The 15,600-nt window shown below is 39.1% G+C and overlaps 1 protein-coding gene across 5 annotated transcripts in view; it reads left to right on the top strand.

Moving 5' to 3' along the window:
• The window catches only part of GRID1 (glutamate ionotropic receptor delta type subunit 1), an 834,382-nt gene that overhangs the window by 651,635 nt on the left and 167,147 nt on the right, over positions 1–15,600 (top strand). For all 5 annotated transcript variants that reach the window (XM_073353357.1, XM_073353358.1, XM_078853794.1 and 2 more), the window contains one exon: positions 10,438–10,611. In XM_073353357.1, the coding sequence (XP_073209458.1) occupies positions 10,438–10,611 (174 nt within the window). The remainder of the gene's footprint in view (positions 1–10,437; positions 10,612–15,600) is intronic.

Raw genomic sequence — 15,600 nt, forward strand, 5'->3', positions numbered from 1 at the left:
GCAAAAATCAATCCTGGAGTAAATGCTTTAGTCCAGGGTTGAATGTGTTGAATGTCACATAATGTGTAAACTATATGGGGGGAAAAATCTCTCTATGGTTTACTTCGTCGCTTCCTGTCATTAGAAAGAATTTGTTATTTGTAGTATAAAGAAGAAAATACCAAGTAAGAATTGTAAGATTGGTAAAGCATAGATAAATTGCATTCAGAGTTGTTCTTGCCAAATAAGGCTGATTGTTGCTGATAGCATTTCCTAAGGGCTCTCCTCTCCCATCTGGTTGTGCTAACTTAAAATGATTAAATATTTTGTTTTATATGAATACTTTATTCTATTTTTTAATGTGTATGATGCTAAACATAAATATAGGCATTTAATACTTCAGGAACCAATTTATCACAGATGAAAATCGGTGTTTGCAGTATTAAAATCTGAAATGTCTAGCTTTACGCTAATAGCTACAGGAATAAACAGGTTATAAAATGCATTGGAAAGCAAACTAGAAGAGAACCCATAAATGGCACCCAATGAAGGCAGTGGACAGGCATTTGCTCTCTTTAATCCACAGAAAATATCTTGGCAGAAAGAACTTGCATACACTAAAGGTGCGGTTGAAAACACTTTTAGGGTAGCGATAAAGAGCAGCTACTCTAGCGACTGCAATTCCAACGCATCTGGATAACTTCTTCAAAACTAGGCGGATGTTTGAGAAGAGAAATGCTGTGTGCAGTGGTGTTGTAGCCATGTTGGTCCCAGGATATTAGAGATACAAGGTGGATGAGGTAATATCTTCTATTGAATATACTTCAGTTGGTGAGAGAGACAAGCTTTTGAGCTTAGAGAAATGCTGAGAGTTCTGGGGGGAAAGTGCCTCCTATCACTTGCAAGAATAAGAAGAAGGTTAAAAAGCAGATTGAGCGGGAGAAACAGAATGGGATTCAAGAATGGGAGCAGGAAGAGTCAGGCATGGACTTTGAGCACTAATGGCAAAAATCATCTCTCTCTCTCTCAAAAAAAAAACCAAAAAAAAAACAAAAACACCCATGCCCAGAGAGTGTGAAGAATCCTGTATAAACTGATTAGAATATCTGGATGACAGCGTCACTAGAATGTGAATCAAAAGAATTGATGAGGCTGCAGTAGACCTCATTCTTCACTATTATCTCTTCCCAGTTGGGTTACTGGTGTGTACTACATCTACAGTAGTATTGCTACTATCCTCTAAATCTCCAGAGATCTCGCTGACTGATTTGGTTGGAATAAACACCCAAAAAAACTATAAGTTTACCCATCTTAACTGAACAGCCAAAGCCATGTAGAGGAGAAATATCTGTTCTAATGATCCTGTTCCCTCTTCCATCCCACCAGGCGTATTTAACCTGTCTTCCCTCCAGTTTTTGTTGTACTCTTGATCTAACTCTAGTCTTTGTCACTCTCTGCTCCATTCTGTAGGCCCCTCTTCTCTTTGCTCCTGTATTTCCAGTTGTAGGAAGCCATTTATTATTTGATGGACAAGACAGTGTTTTGTAATGTCTGTTCTGGTCTGGATTTTCTTACTTTCCATTTCCAGCCTGCAGTTCCATCATTTGTGCCATTTGGCATTCTCTCTTCCTTTTACAATGCCAGACATACCCAGTAAACCATTGTTCCTTGCCCCCTTACTTTGAGGCTCAAGTGATTTAAGCTATTCGCTTATTAGGCTACGTTTTCCTGAAATCTAGGCCATCATTTTCCTTTATAAAATATTTTCAAAAGGTTGAAAACAATTGGTGAATAAGAGGGAGGGAAGAGATGGAAATCATCAAATGAAATTAATCTTGAGGAGCTAAGAGGTTTTTTTCCCCTTCTCTTCCTACAAGAGAATATTTTATTTATAGAATAATAGGCAGCAGTGTTTAGCTCAGTACAGTACTTGTAGGGAAATGTTGGGAAACATATGATTCACACAAATGATCCCAAAGTGATTATTATTCATTCTTCCCTTTTCAATTTAAAGCAAATCTGCCAGAAGATTTGGACCTCGCCTTTCCTTATATTGTATGCACATAGTATGAATTAGGAGCCAGATCCTCAGCTGCTGTAAATCGGTGTAGCTTTGTTAACTTCAATGGAGTTAAAGCTGATTTACATCTGGAATTTGTATATCTAGCTGTATGTATTCAGCGAAGGACAGCGAAGTTTTAAATATAATAATTGTTTTAAAAAAAAGTCTCACTTTTCCTTAATAATTGTCTGAGGCTTTTGTACTTTATTTTCTTATAAGAAAGCAGGTATTTATTTAAAAAATAAAATGCAATGAATGCCCCACTTACACTTGTAAATTAATAACTCCAAAATCAGGTGAATTGAACAAAAATGGAGGGACTTTTCTTCAAAAATAACAAAGAATTGCACAAAGCATACTGAAAATCAAGACAAAATTCTGTACAGTCTAAGCATTTATTATTCTTTGCAATTATTTCAGATTTAGCAAAGAACATTTTCCCAAGCAAAATTTAATAATTCTGAATATCTCTAAAATTACCCCAATCCAGTTCCAGGTAATATGTATTTTATATTTGCCTACAGAAATCTTCCTTAACTCCATGTCTTAAATGACTAATATATTTGGCCCTATACAGCTTTTTCCATAGAATGTTTATTTTTCTCTTTTTATATCTGACACATGAAATATGACATGTTCAAGTAGGGCTGTTGATTAATCGCAGTTAACTCACATGATTAACTGAAAAAAATTAATTGCAATTAAAAAAAATTAATTGCCATTAATCGCAGTTTTAATTGCACTGTTAAAAAATAGAATAGCAATTGAAATTTATTAAATATTTTGGATATTTTTCTACATTTTCATATATATTGTATTCTGTGTTGTAATTGGAATCAAAGTGTATGTTATTTTTATTACAAATATTTACACTGTAAAATTATAAACAAAAGAAATAGTATTTTCAATTCACCTCATACAAGTACTGTAGTGCAATCTCTGTGTCATGAAGTGCAACTTACAAATGTAGATTTTTTTTGTTACATAACTGCACTCAAAAACAAAATAGTGTAAAACTTCAGAGCCTAGAAGTCCACTCAGTTTTACTTCTTGTTTAGCCAATCACAAAGACAAACAAGTTTGTTTACATTTACAGCAGATAACACTACCCTCTTCTTATTTACAGTGTCACCAGAAAGTGAGAACAGGCATTTGCATGGCACTTTTATAGCCGGCATTGCAAGGTATTTACGTGCCAGATATGCTAAACATTCGTGTCCCTTTGTGCTTCGGCCACCATTCCAGAGGACATGCTTCCATGCTGATGACGCTTGTTTAAAAAAAAAGGGGTTAATTAAATTTGTTACTGAACTACTTGGGGAAGAATTGTATTTCCCCTGCTCTGTTTTACCCGCATTCTGCCATATATTTCATGTTAAAGCAATCTCGGATGATGACCCATCACATGTTGTTCATTTTAAGAACACTTTCACTGCAGATCTGACAAAACGCAAAGAAGGTACCAATGTGAGATTTCTAACGATAGCTACAGCTCTCGACTCACGGTTTAAGAATCTGAAGTGCCTTCCAAAATCTGAGAGGGATGAGGTGGAGCATGCTTTCAGAATTCTTACAAGAGCAACATTCTGATGCAGAAACTACAGAACCTGAACCACCAAAAAAGAAAATTAACCTTCTGCTGGTGGCATCTGACTCATGATGATGAAAATGAACATGCATTGGTCCACACTGCTTTGGATTGTTATCGAGCAGAACCCATCATCAGCATGGATGCATGCAAATGTCTTGCGGCCCGCCAGTGGATTACCCTGATGGGCCGCGTGCTGAAGGTTGCCAACCGCTGTGAGTTCATGAAACTCATGGTCCTTGTTGCCATTCAGGTTAATCCTCTGATTTTCTCAGGGACCTACTTTCTGGAAATCTCTTTTGGTTCTTTAAATTATTAATATCGTTAAAGGTTATAATTTTCTGCCATTACCTCTAGGAAAATAGAGATTTTAATGTGAAACATAATTGTCTCATTTTGCAATTTGTGATATGATAGCTGAACACAACTAAACTAGATTTAAATATTCCCCTGAGCATATGGTGAGGTATTCCAAACTAACTAATTGAGGTTCTTTGCGTATAAATAGATAAATGGATGCTATGACTGACCACCACTTGCAGTGCAGGCTTTACGTGTAATAGTCTATGTGACCAGGAAGGGCAGACATTTTATTTTTGAGTCTGGGCTGTGGGCTTTACCTAGTAATCTTATCCTTCCTCAAAGATTATTCATATGTAACAACAGCATGAATAAAATATGCTGTTCACATTTGCATGTATTTGCATAACTTTACATAATTTATTTAATCACAACACATTATTAAAGGTATGGAGGCTTCCATCTCCCCTCCCTTGGCGTGTGTGATGTCCCAATGGTATGGGGAGTACGTGCCAGATCTTCGCATGCTGTACTCAAGGCAAGAATGGGTGTGCTCCAGGGAGCTGCTCTTAGCTCCTTTCCCCCAGGTGAAGCTGGCTGATGCTCTTTCCTTCCATCTCTATTCTTTTTTCTTTCTTATTCTTCAGCCTAGTATAAAATGGGGTGAGATAACTGAGAATAAATGACCAAGGTTAGAAAATAGGGGAGAGCCAGGGTAGGACCCTCCAACATCTTGGTTGTCTGGCAGGTGTGCTATGATCATCATTAAAACATGTTAGACACGATATTGCTCTCTCTCACTCTATCAGGCCTCCCTCACTGTAGTGTCTGTGTACCGGCATAGAATTTCGTTGTAGCTCTTATGTCACATGCTCCCTAACACAGCATATGGACTGGGGAATGAGGGTCTGCTGTCCCTATGCCATGCTATTCCCAGCTGCTGAATCAACCCCTTGCTTTCAGCAGTTAGGCACGGGAGACAGACTGGCATACAGCCAGCCCAGGATCAGGGGAGCAGAAAAGGACATTTTGCACTCCTGTTCCTACAGGCTGCTATGTACCTCTGAGCCATAGAAGAGGATCTGGGCCAGTGAGTGCAAAGCTGGTATAAAATGCTATCAGTGATATAAGTGAGTGAGTAATTCAAATTTGGTAGTACTTTCCATGGATGGGAGGAAATGACTGCTCAAAGGCCTGAGCAGTGGGGAATCAAGTCTTTCATCTTCAAAAGAAAATGCTTGAAACAAACAAACCAATTAACCCTACATTTGGTAAGGGCTTAAGTCACAGCATTGTAATGGCACGGTGGGATCAAAGCTGGAAGACACTGAACTCAAGGTTTTGTAAAAAGAAAAGGAGTACTTGTGGCACCTTAGAGACTAACCAATTTATTTGGAACTAGGATAAATGATAGAGCAGATGTAGTATCCAGCATTTACACATCCCCACTCCCTGCACTGCAGCTGCCTTGTGCCATAACAGCCCTAATGACCCTCATATTACTGGAAAATCAGGTTTCATTTCAGTTAAAAAACAAACAAACAAAAACCCAGAAACTCAGTGGCCAAATAGTTAAGCAGAGGACTTCCTCTATTTGTTTCACAAAGTGAAGAAAGATTTTGAATCATGTATGTGAAGAAAGGAAAACACATCACTTTTAAATAAATAATTAGACAAATTAGGGCTTAATTATAAGATCTTTTGAAATGGCTTTTTTTCTGCCTTCGTGGAAAACTATTTTCTGAATACACACATTTGTCCTGATTGATATAAAACAAGAATCCACTGCACATATTTTTTGTCCTTTTTTGGGTGAGTTTTTATTTCATTTTCATTCTTGGGATTAAGATGAACTTTCTTTGCATGATGTTTATCATACTTACTAAAAAACTAGAACTGCAAGCGTTTTGACAAATGGAATGCAGTGTCTAGTTTTTAAAACACCAAGGTGAGAGTTGACGCCTTAGGGTTCAGTCCCTGGCCATGCCATTGACTTGCTTTATGACCTTGGAAAAGTCAATTAACTTCACCGTACCTCAGTTTCTACATCTCTAAAATGGATTTATCCACTAGTAGATATGGGTGATTGATTGGTGAAAGATACCATGGCTGAACAGAATTATTCTCCTCCAAGAAGTTTCTCTGCCGATCTCCACTGTAGGAACAGCGTGTCCTGCTAAGTGAGGCTCAGACTTATTCACTGAATTAAGCCATGCACATGCTCATACATCTCAGATCAAGTATTCCGGACCTGAGGTTGAGACCCTGCACCCAAATATCTATTCATCAGTTGGTGCAGCCATTGAACTAGCCTCTGCCTCCTGTGTAGGCTAGTTGAAAGTTCTTGCTAATTTAAATTGTGTTCTTGAAAAAACAAAAGAAGTTTCTTGTTGTTTAACCTCACTCCTTTGGAGTTTGTCTGTGAAGAGACTTGCCCAAGAAGGATAACAGATGAGAAAAAGATGTGAGGCAAGAGGTATCCCATGAAAATGTTTCTTGCTCAGACCAGCATGCCAAATGGTTAGGCACCCTGTATGGCTTCTCACAGAGAAGAGAAACCTCAGGCATCAAGCAATTTGCCTGGAGGACCCTTTGGTGCCTGCAGGACATCTGTGGAGCGTCTGTGCAAGGCATGCCCTTGGTTCCAGTAAAGCAGGGGTGGGCAAACCTTTTGGCCCAAGGGCTACATTGGGGTTGCAAAACTGTATGGAGGGCCGGGTAGGGAAGGCTGTGCCTCCCCAAACAGGCTGGCTCCTGTCCCCTGACTGCCCCCCTCAGAACCCCCAACCCATCCTACCCCCCTGCTCCTTGTTCCCTGATCGTCCCCTCCTGGGACCCCCCGCTCCTAACTGCACCCCCGGGACCCCACCCTGTATCCAACCCCCCGTCCCCTGACTGCCCCGACCCCTATCCACACCCTTGCACCCTGACAGACCCTCCAGGACTCCTATGCCTATCCAACGCCCCTGTTCCCCATCCCCTGACCAGAACCTCTGCCCCGTCCAACTGTTGCCTGCCGCCCCCGCCCCCGCAGAACCTCCGCCCCATCCAACCGACCCCCAGGACTCCCATGCCTATCAAACCGCTCCCTGTCCCTGACTGCCTCCCAGGACCTCCTGCCCCTTCTCTAAGCCCCCCTCCCCACTCCCTCTTACCATGCTTCTCAGAGCGGCAGAACTGGCTTATTGGAAAGCCTGGGAGGTGGGTGGGCGCAAGCTGTGCTGCCCGCATGGTGGTGTGACTGTGGGGGCGGGGGAGGGGCAGAGGCTAGCCTCCCCGGCAGGGAGCTCAAGTGCCGGGCAGGATGGTCCTGCGGGCCGCAGTTTGCCCACCTCTGCAGTAAAAGCATTAGGAGCTTGTCTGAATTCAGTAACAAATCTCAAAAGCCCTCCAACTTCTGTGAGACTATATTATGTATTTTACCCCCATCAGTTGGCCTGTCATTAGTACTAGGATACTTACCTTCTGCAAAGTTAAAAAAAAAATCAAAATTCCTAAAACAGATTGGAAATTGGCAGAAAAGGACTAAAACGAGCCAAAGCTGCTGTTCTAGTCTACCAAACCAAGTAATTATAATAGCCTCATGGTCATTTCACTCACAGCTTGAGAGCAAAAGTGAAATGAACACAAAATACTTATTTCTTTCATGTTAAAAATAGAGGGCCAGATTCACTGCTGCTGACAGAACACAAGTTGCAGGGCTCCTTAACAGAATGGGGGAAGCACAGCAGCAAACCCCATTCCACGAAGGGCTCAGGGCTGCTTTGTGCAGCTTAGAAACTGGATTGGACCAGCTGTGGAGAAGGTGTGGCCAAAGCACCTGGGAGAAGAGCTGATGCAGACATGCAGATCTCACTAGTGAAGCTTCTGTGGAGCTCTAGCCAGAATTAAAAACTCTTCCTTTCTAATGGGACATAGAAGGGAAGGTAATAGGCAGTGCCATTGTTTGCCATTCTCTCAGGGGAATCCCTCACAGGAAACAGGAGTTAACAAATAGCAACCCTACAGCAATTTCAGTTGCGAACTAAACCCAGGATTTTAAAATTATTGTATTTCCCTAGTCAAAAAATAGTTTTTAATATTAAATATGTAAACCATGTGCAGTTAACAGAAGCATGTACAGAAGCATCTTTTTGTGCTAAAGGGGTTTATGGAGCTAGGACATTGAAGGTCTGGCAGGGAAACTAACCAAGCTTGGAGAAGAAACTTAGGCTGTGGTCTGTGTTTGTGGTTCTCTATTTACCCTCATCTTTGACCCAAAATTGTTCTGTGTAGGAACATGTACATTCCTAAATTAATTCATTTCTTGCTCTTAAGGCATTCTTCAACTAGATGCCTTTCTCTTCTTATTCCTCCCAACCTGTACGTTTACTTTGCCATGGTATATACTTTATTTAAACTAGCACCACCCAACAGAAAGCACGTGCTCTATTTTTTCACTCATTCAGACTGGAACAAGTGCAGCACCATAGAAGATAGTGTTCTAACAATGGCACCTCATTAGTAGCAGTGAAACTTCTGAAGTCTTCTGTGCTACATTTAAGCAAATTCAGCATTATGAAGCAATACGGTGAAAGCTTCAACAGTTTCCTGTGGGAGCCTGTCCCAAGCCAGGCAAGATTGGTGGTGTTCCTTGCTTCTTCCTCTCTTCCTTTACTTTCCTTCTTCCAAATGTCTCTGGAACAGTGAAGATACTACAGTATTCATTATTACCCTGCATGTTAGCTGATAAACTGAAGCCAAGGATATACCTAGCAATTAAAAATGACAAATACACTGAGCAATCAAATGTCTTCAGCTCATATTGTCCATAATCTCACAAAACAGAATTGCTATTACATAGAATATCATCATTTAATATATCATGGTGTTGCAGCTTGCTATAAATGCCTATCAGTGTGTTAATAAAAGGACTTATGAATCAGAAAAAAAAGACAGTCTGTTCACCACCATGAAACCTGTTGCCTCTAGAATCGTGTTGCCATATGTGTCATGGCATAAGTCACTCACTTTACACTCTTGAACCTACAGTCTTTTTTTGTTTGTCTGTCTCTGGTGACTGTTGAGGTGGAAGTTGACCAAACGACTTTGGATTTTCTTCTTAACATGGTCCATTTCTTTCCTCTTTTCCTTCAACTACTTTGTCTTCTTTCTATCCTGCATTTTTTCTTTTCTTTGTCATGATCTTTAAGTGTTTTTCATTATCTGTGATGATGTTTTTCTGCAATGAAAAAGTCAAAAACATTCAGCCCAAAATTTTCAAAAATGGGTGCCTAAATCCATATCTAGACACGTAAGTCAATGATTTAACTTTCAAGAGGGCTGGACACCCAGCAGCTCCCTTTCACTTATATGCAGTATCTAAAAAGAACAAACTTTACCTTTCAACTTCAAAGGTAGCTGTCGGGGGCTTAGAGCTTTTAAAAATCAGGCTACCTATTTAGTTGCCTAAATATGGCCCTAGAAGTCCAATTTTAGGCACCTATTTTTGAACATCTTGGTCGAAATCTAAGAGAAGATTCTTAACATCCTGATCAAATAAAATAAAAATGCATTCTAACATCCAAAGCTATGAGAGAAATCACTGGTAGCGTAATGCACTTCCAAATATCTACACAATTACAGTGCTATTAACAAGGGAACCCAAAAGGTTTGGCGGTTGATTCAGAAAAATGTCCAAGATTAGGAAAAGAGCTCAAGGCAACCATTTTTCCTTAGTGAAAATGTAGGGGTAGTCTCAGGCTGATCTCAACCAACTTAATTAAGATAAAAGATATTTTCCTTAACATAGATGCAGGTTAACATCATGGCTATGTCAAGTTTAGTTTGCATGTGTTAACAAAGCCTCACCTTATCTTGACTTCTTTTGCTAATGTAGTTAAACTCTCAAAAGATTTCAGATGCTTATCAGAACTCTCCATACCCTTTAGTCTGCAAAATAGGGCTGTCAGTCTTGCAAAATGTGTGTTTTCTCATGAGATTTTGGTCAGGCGAGGATTACTGTAAGAACAGCCTTTCATATGTAAGAACAAACTTTCATATGTTTTGCCACTTATGCTTTTGGACCCAAGCAGAATCAGGATGTGATGAGGCACAAAATGACACAGCTCTTAAAAAAGAAAAACCTAAAAATATTAACCAACTTACTTTCTGCTTGAATGCAGTTTACACTTTGGGTGAAAGTGCTTATTGGTCCTTGTTTAACCAAGCTATTTTAACCATCTCGTTATTTTGCTATGATAAGCTAAGTAGCTAATGTATAAGAAAAGCTAAAATAGCTTGGGCATGAAAGTTGCTTATAATGCTGAGTTCTAGTCTGTTTTAAATGGTGCATATAAAACATTCCTATTAACATACACAAAATTGGATCATTTGTCCTGGACTGAATCTATTAAAAAAATTCAGGGTCATACTCCATTTAGAATATTTGATCAAATAATGGCAGGAATACAAGAAATATGTGTGTTGTTTTTTGTTTTGTATAAAAGAACTGTGTTTCTCTTCACAGGAAATCAGTGATAATGAAATATTAGAACTGGTACACAGTGCTCTCGGGAGGATGACAGTTATCCGGCAAATCTTCCCTCTGTCAAGAGACAACAATCAGAGATGCATGAGAAATAATCATAGAATATCTTCACTGCTCTGTGATCCACAAGAAGGCTATCTGCAGATGCTGCAGGTCAGTAAAGTGTTGGTGCGTGCAAGGGTCCTTAAGAACATGACATGAGATAGTTGTGTGTGTGATTGTGAAGTTTCACAGGAACCAAAGGAAGGAAGAAGTCAAATGAATACTTTAAATCTCAGCATGCTGAATCTGAGTGGCATAGTTCGTGACTATCCTTAATTATCTAATTCCTTTCCTTTCCTGGGACTGGGTGCTTTAGATCTGACATTGTCTGCATAAAGTATTAGCAGGCAGTTACATTGACTCTTAGTTGATTTGGGGCATTTCATCCCATCAGGGATCTAGTTTTTTTTCTCTTTCTCCCCCCACACCCCTGTGTGTAGATATATAGATGATATAGTATCACGTTTTGTTGTTATGCAATTCCAATTTTGCCTAACTACTGCATTTATGCCTATTAGCCATTTCATGTGAAAGGATTAATTTATGAGTTAAGTTATGTATTGGGATATAGAGCCTTTTACTTCCAAGTGTCTGATGCTATATCTGTTCTATATCAGCAGCCGTGACTGGATGTCACTAACATCTGATGGCTATTTGGCCTACGAGAAATGCACTACTGCTATTAGTAACAGTCTGTAACAGTCTAGGCTATTGAAACCAACATCTCAAGCCCTGTTTGAAGATATCTCTTATTAGCAAGACATCCATTCCAGGTGCTAAGATTCCTCAAAATAAGGTGCAACATCAATTAGTGAATTAAGTGAAAGTAAAAAGTGATTAGAGAATATTTGATGAACTATATGATGAAGATCCTAAATCACTGAGGCACTTTTAAAAATTGCATCCATAGTACTCATGAAAGATGCTGGATAGAACTGAAAACCTTTATTTATTCACAAGATAGGTGAAGCAAAGGCAGTTGCAGAACAAGGAGTTTCCTACGCTACCCAGCCAATGTGCCAGAACACTGACTTGATAGGGCGGGGCAGGAGAATATCAGTGTAATTGAAAGGGTAGTTCCTAGTCCATGTTCATTCAGAACCTGATCCAAAGCCTCATGAAGTAAATGGGATTATCCTTGGTCAAGTTAATACTATCCACCCAATGAGGGTACCAGCTGTAACAAGTGTCACTGATAGCAGATATTGGCCCTGTGTGGGTAATGTACTTTTTGCAACTCCAGGCACTGTATATTTGAATACTGTGCATCATATAGTCAGATACTATATAGAAATAGAGCTGCATTATAGTGATGTAATTGGCAAGTAGATTCAGACAGTATGATTTTAAAGTAAAGATTTATTACTTCAGTAAATCGTTTTGAAGCCTTAGAACTAGGCTTTCTGTTCACTTTTACTGAATCAGTATTCCTTTTTAATTAAAAGGACCCTGTCAAGATATTTCATAATTTTCTCAAATTCAATATTTACTCGTTTTAATCACCTGAAATTTTGCAATTTTTGAGAGCTGCTTCTATTGTGAAGGCACCCTGATTTCTTACTGAAGGTCAGGTCTCAAGTGCTGGATTGCTGTCAGGTTTTATTGTTTTATAAGAAAAAACAATATTATTTTTATTTAAATAAAATATAAAAAGGCAGGCCATAACAAATTAGATGGATTTTATAAGCAGATACTGGTAATGAACGGTTGGTGAGATTTTGCGCTATATCCTGGAAAACTTGAAAGTGTCCCTTTCAAATCAAATTAAATCTTTATCAAAGTTCATTACTGTGAAAGAGTTTGAGAGGTGTCTCTTCCACAAACATTAACAACCCCTTATATTGTCTTACTGCTCCAAGAAGACTTGTATAACTACCAAAGCATAGAAATGAGAAGTTTTGTTCTGTGTTAGTGACCTCCAAGATGGATAAATCCAGGTTGCCTGGAGTCAGAACACAGGCCGCTTACTTCAGGGAATCTGAGTATATTCTGGGCTGTTGAGAAAATAATTTGCATTGCACCAGCAGATGACTTAATTGGGGAACAATTTTACATCATGGCAGGATTTTGAATATTATTGCCCATCTGCTTATGCACAAATCCATTTCAGAGACTAGTCTGAAGGACTCCTCTGACAGACTTCTTCTGAGTTATTATGTGTCAAGACAGTAATATGTTTGCTAGCGTGCATAACCTAGTTTCATAATTCTAAACTGTATTGACAATAAAGCTACAGGTTTCTGCTAAGTAGTCTCCTGACTCCTTGAAGAATTGGTCTCTCAGGGGTGAAAACAGCTACAGTACTCAGCATTTCTAGAGATGAGCAATCTGTGAGCGCACAGGCTGCTCAGAAATCCAGTTATAGATTTTAGATAGTAAATTAGCCCAGTGTGGTCCTTGGTAACATACAAGATGTTTCTGAGATCTTATCTGCATGCAGAGCAAGCTACTTTTGTATAAATCACGCAAATTAATCACTTGAGGGATGATCATCTTTAAGGAGGGAGAAAGCCTGGCCACTAATTAGAGGGGTGGGGGGTTATTCACTGAAAAATGCAGTTTTTGTCAACCCAAAACTATTTGTGAATTTGACCCAAATTCGCTCAATAGTTTCAGCCCAAAATTCTTTTCAGGACTTAAGTGCCATTCACAAAATGGGGGTTAGGGGGAGGGAGGCAGCGAAGGAGGAGCTGATGGTGGAACAAAGCGGAACAGCTTCAACAGTGGAAATTGAGAAAGACCAACATCAGAATATCCCATAGTGCAGTGGTTAGCGCACGCTACTGCAGCATGGGAGATGCAATTTCAAATCCCTGCTCCCTGTCAGGCAAAGTGGGAAATTGAATCTGGATCTCCCACATCCCCAGGTGAGTGCCCTTAAACACTGGGCTACAGGGTTATAATGTGAGCATCACCGCCTCTTCTTCCTCCTGATGTTTTATGAATCTAGCCCTTCATTTCCTTTGCTTTTATTTGAAAAAGTGCTCCAAAATGATACATTTTGTTCAACCTGAAATAAAATTTTGTCAGCTTCTTTGATGAATTTTTGGGGGGCATTTTCAATTGTGGTTTGGGTTTTTTTCTTTTCAGTTTTTGGAACTGATAGCAAACCGAAAAATCAATTATTTACTTTGTCCTACCTCATTTTGGTGAAAACAGGGAAAATGCAAAGGCATGTCTCACATTTAAAAGGGAAATCATCTGAGGGATGATAGTCTCTTCCATTAACAAAATTTCCAAGGAAGTATTATCCTGCCTTCCATCGTGTGTCATACCCCACCTGAGAAAGCATCCTTGCAAATGAAACAGTAATTAAATCTCCATGCCCATTCAATCTTACGTCCTCTGCTCAAAAGATCAATAGGGGAGCCAAGTGTTGTGGTATTTCTTGTGCTGTGGACAGTTAGCTACTAGGAAGTTAACTCAGAAACCACCAGGGTATTTTTTTCTTCATGACCACTGAAGAGTTTCCAAAGAGTAAATTGTGAGATCAGGATGAAATGCTCTGTGCCCCATTATTGATCCCTCAAACCATCCAATCCCTGTATATTTTACAATTATACAGATTTTGATCATGGAATTTTTTATCCAGGTTTAGCTTACTTATTATATAGCTCCAGATCTATCAGGTACTTTGAAGAAATACCCATCAGAGCACACCTTGTGGAGATGCATCTAGTAATTATTTCATAAATGTGAATTACACATTGTTAATGGTCCCTTAATTTCAAGTATTCTACATTTTCTATTTTCTTTTTTGGGTAGGAAATAGATTTAGTATCTTGTATTACACCAGACCCACTTGAATTATTTTGTATTACAAAACATTCCCTGTCATGGTTTGTTACCAGCCATGGCTGGTTCTTTATTTTCTTTTAATGACTTTGTAAAAGGAAACTAATATCTGCCAGCTTCTAAATTTATTTGGGAGAATATAACATTTAAAACAACCTAATAAAGAAAAAAACATTTAGGTCATGGATTATTAACTTTGTCTTGGCTAAATTAATGAAAATCCTTTTGGAGCAACTCAGTTCTTAGTATTTTTAGTACCACTTCCTAGGAAGTTGTTTTTTAGGGGGTGATCATCCTGGCTTGGAGTCTGATGAGCCTTGAAAGATCAGACCATTCTGCAAATTCATGCATAGCTAATTTTTCAGAACCTTTTGTGGAAGTCCTGTTTTACTCTGTCCTTGGCAACATGCTCTTATTCCTAGCCAAGAAAGCATTATTTTAATAAACTCCACTGTATTTCTGTTTAAAATGGAGAAAGTCCTTTCTAAAATTGCCAGTCTTGGAGGCTTCATTTGACATTAGAGGGAGGACAGCATTAGTCTGTGTCCAACTCTTCAGAAATTATTTTCTGTCTATATGCATTTTCTCATTCTTATTTCTTGGTGACCTGTGTTAACACTGGCAGCCAGCATCCTGTACTCCTTTTAAGCATCAGCCATATCTAGCCTGTCTGTCTTCTTTGTCTCTGACTCTCATCTGGAGTTTGGAAAGATAATACTAAACCACCTTTGTGAAGTGCTTGGATATTTATGAATGAAAAGTGGTATTTACGTGCTAAGTATTCTTGTTAATCTAATGTATTCCTAATATATCCACCTCCCTGGTACTTCTGTGCAACAAGACTGCCACTGTTACGCAGCTTGAACTATATGACATATTGTTTTAGACTCTTGAGTTTGGAAATACTTTAATTGTCTAGTTCCTCCTCCCAACCTCTTCCCTTTGCTTTACATGAGGTTTGAAAATGTCTTTGTCCTTGATTTGTGATTCAGATAATTTTCTTTGTCATGATTCCATTTTTATTTTATTTGTTGTTGATCACATTTATTATTTATACAGCTGATAACTTAGTTCACCCTTTCTGAGGCCTTGTTTGGATTCAAGCATGTTATAAAGGCCTGGGGCATCTAACGTTTGACTCTAAATATGCAGCAAGATTAAAACTAATGGGACTCCATACAGCAATGGAAGAATAGTGCAATTATTCCTCAGTGTCATCAGAGTCCCACTTCTTTACTTTAGCAATGTTCCAGACGTTGTTTGGATGTTTTTGGAGAGGGTAGGTCAGAAGGCAGAGGAGGGCAG

This window comes from Lepidochelys kempii, chromosome 7 (assembly GCF_965140285.1).
Source record: "Lepidochelys kempii isolate rLepKem1 chromosome 7, rLepKem1.hap1, whole genome shotgun sequence".
Lineage (NCBI taxonomy): Eukaryota > Metazoa > Chordata > Testudines > Cheloniidae > Lepidochelys > Lepidochelys kempii.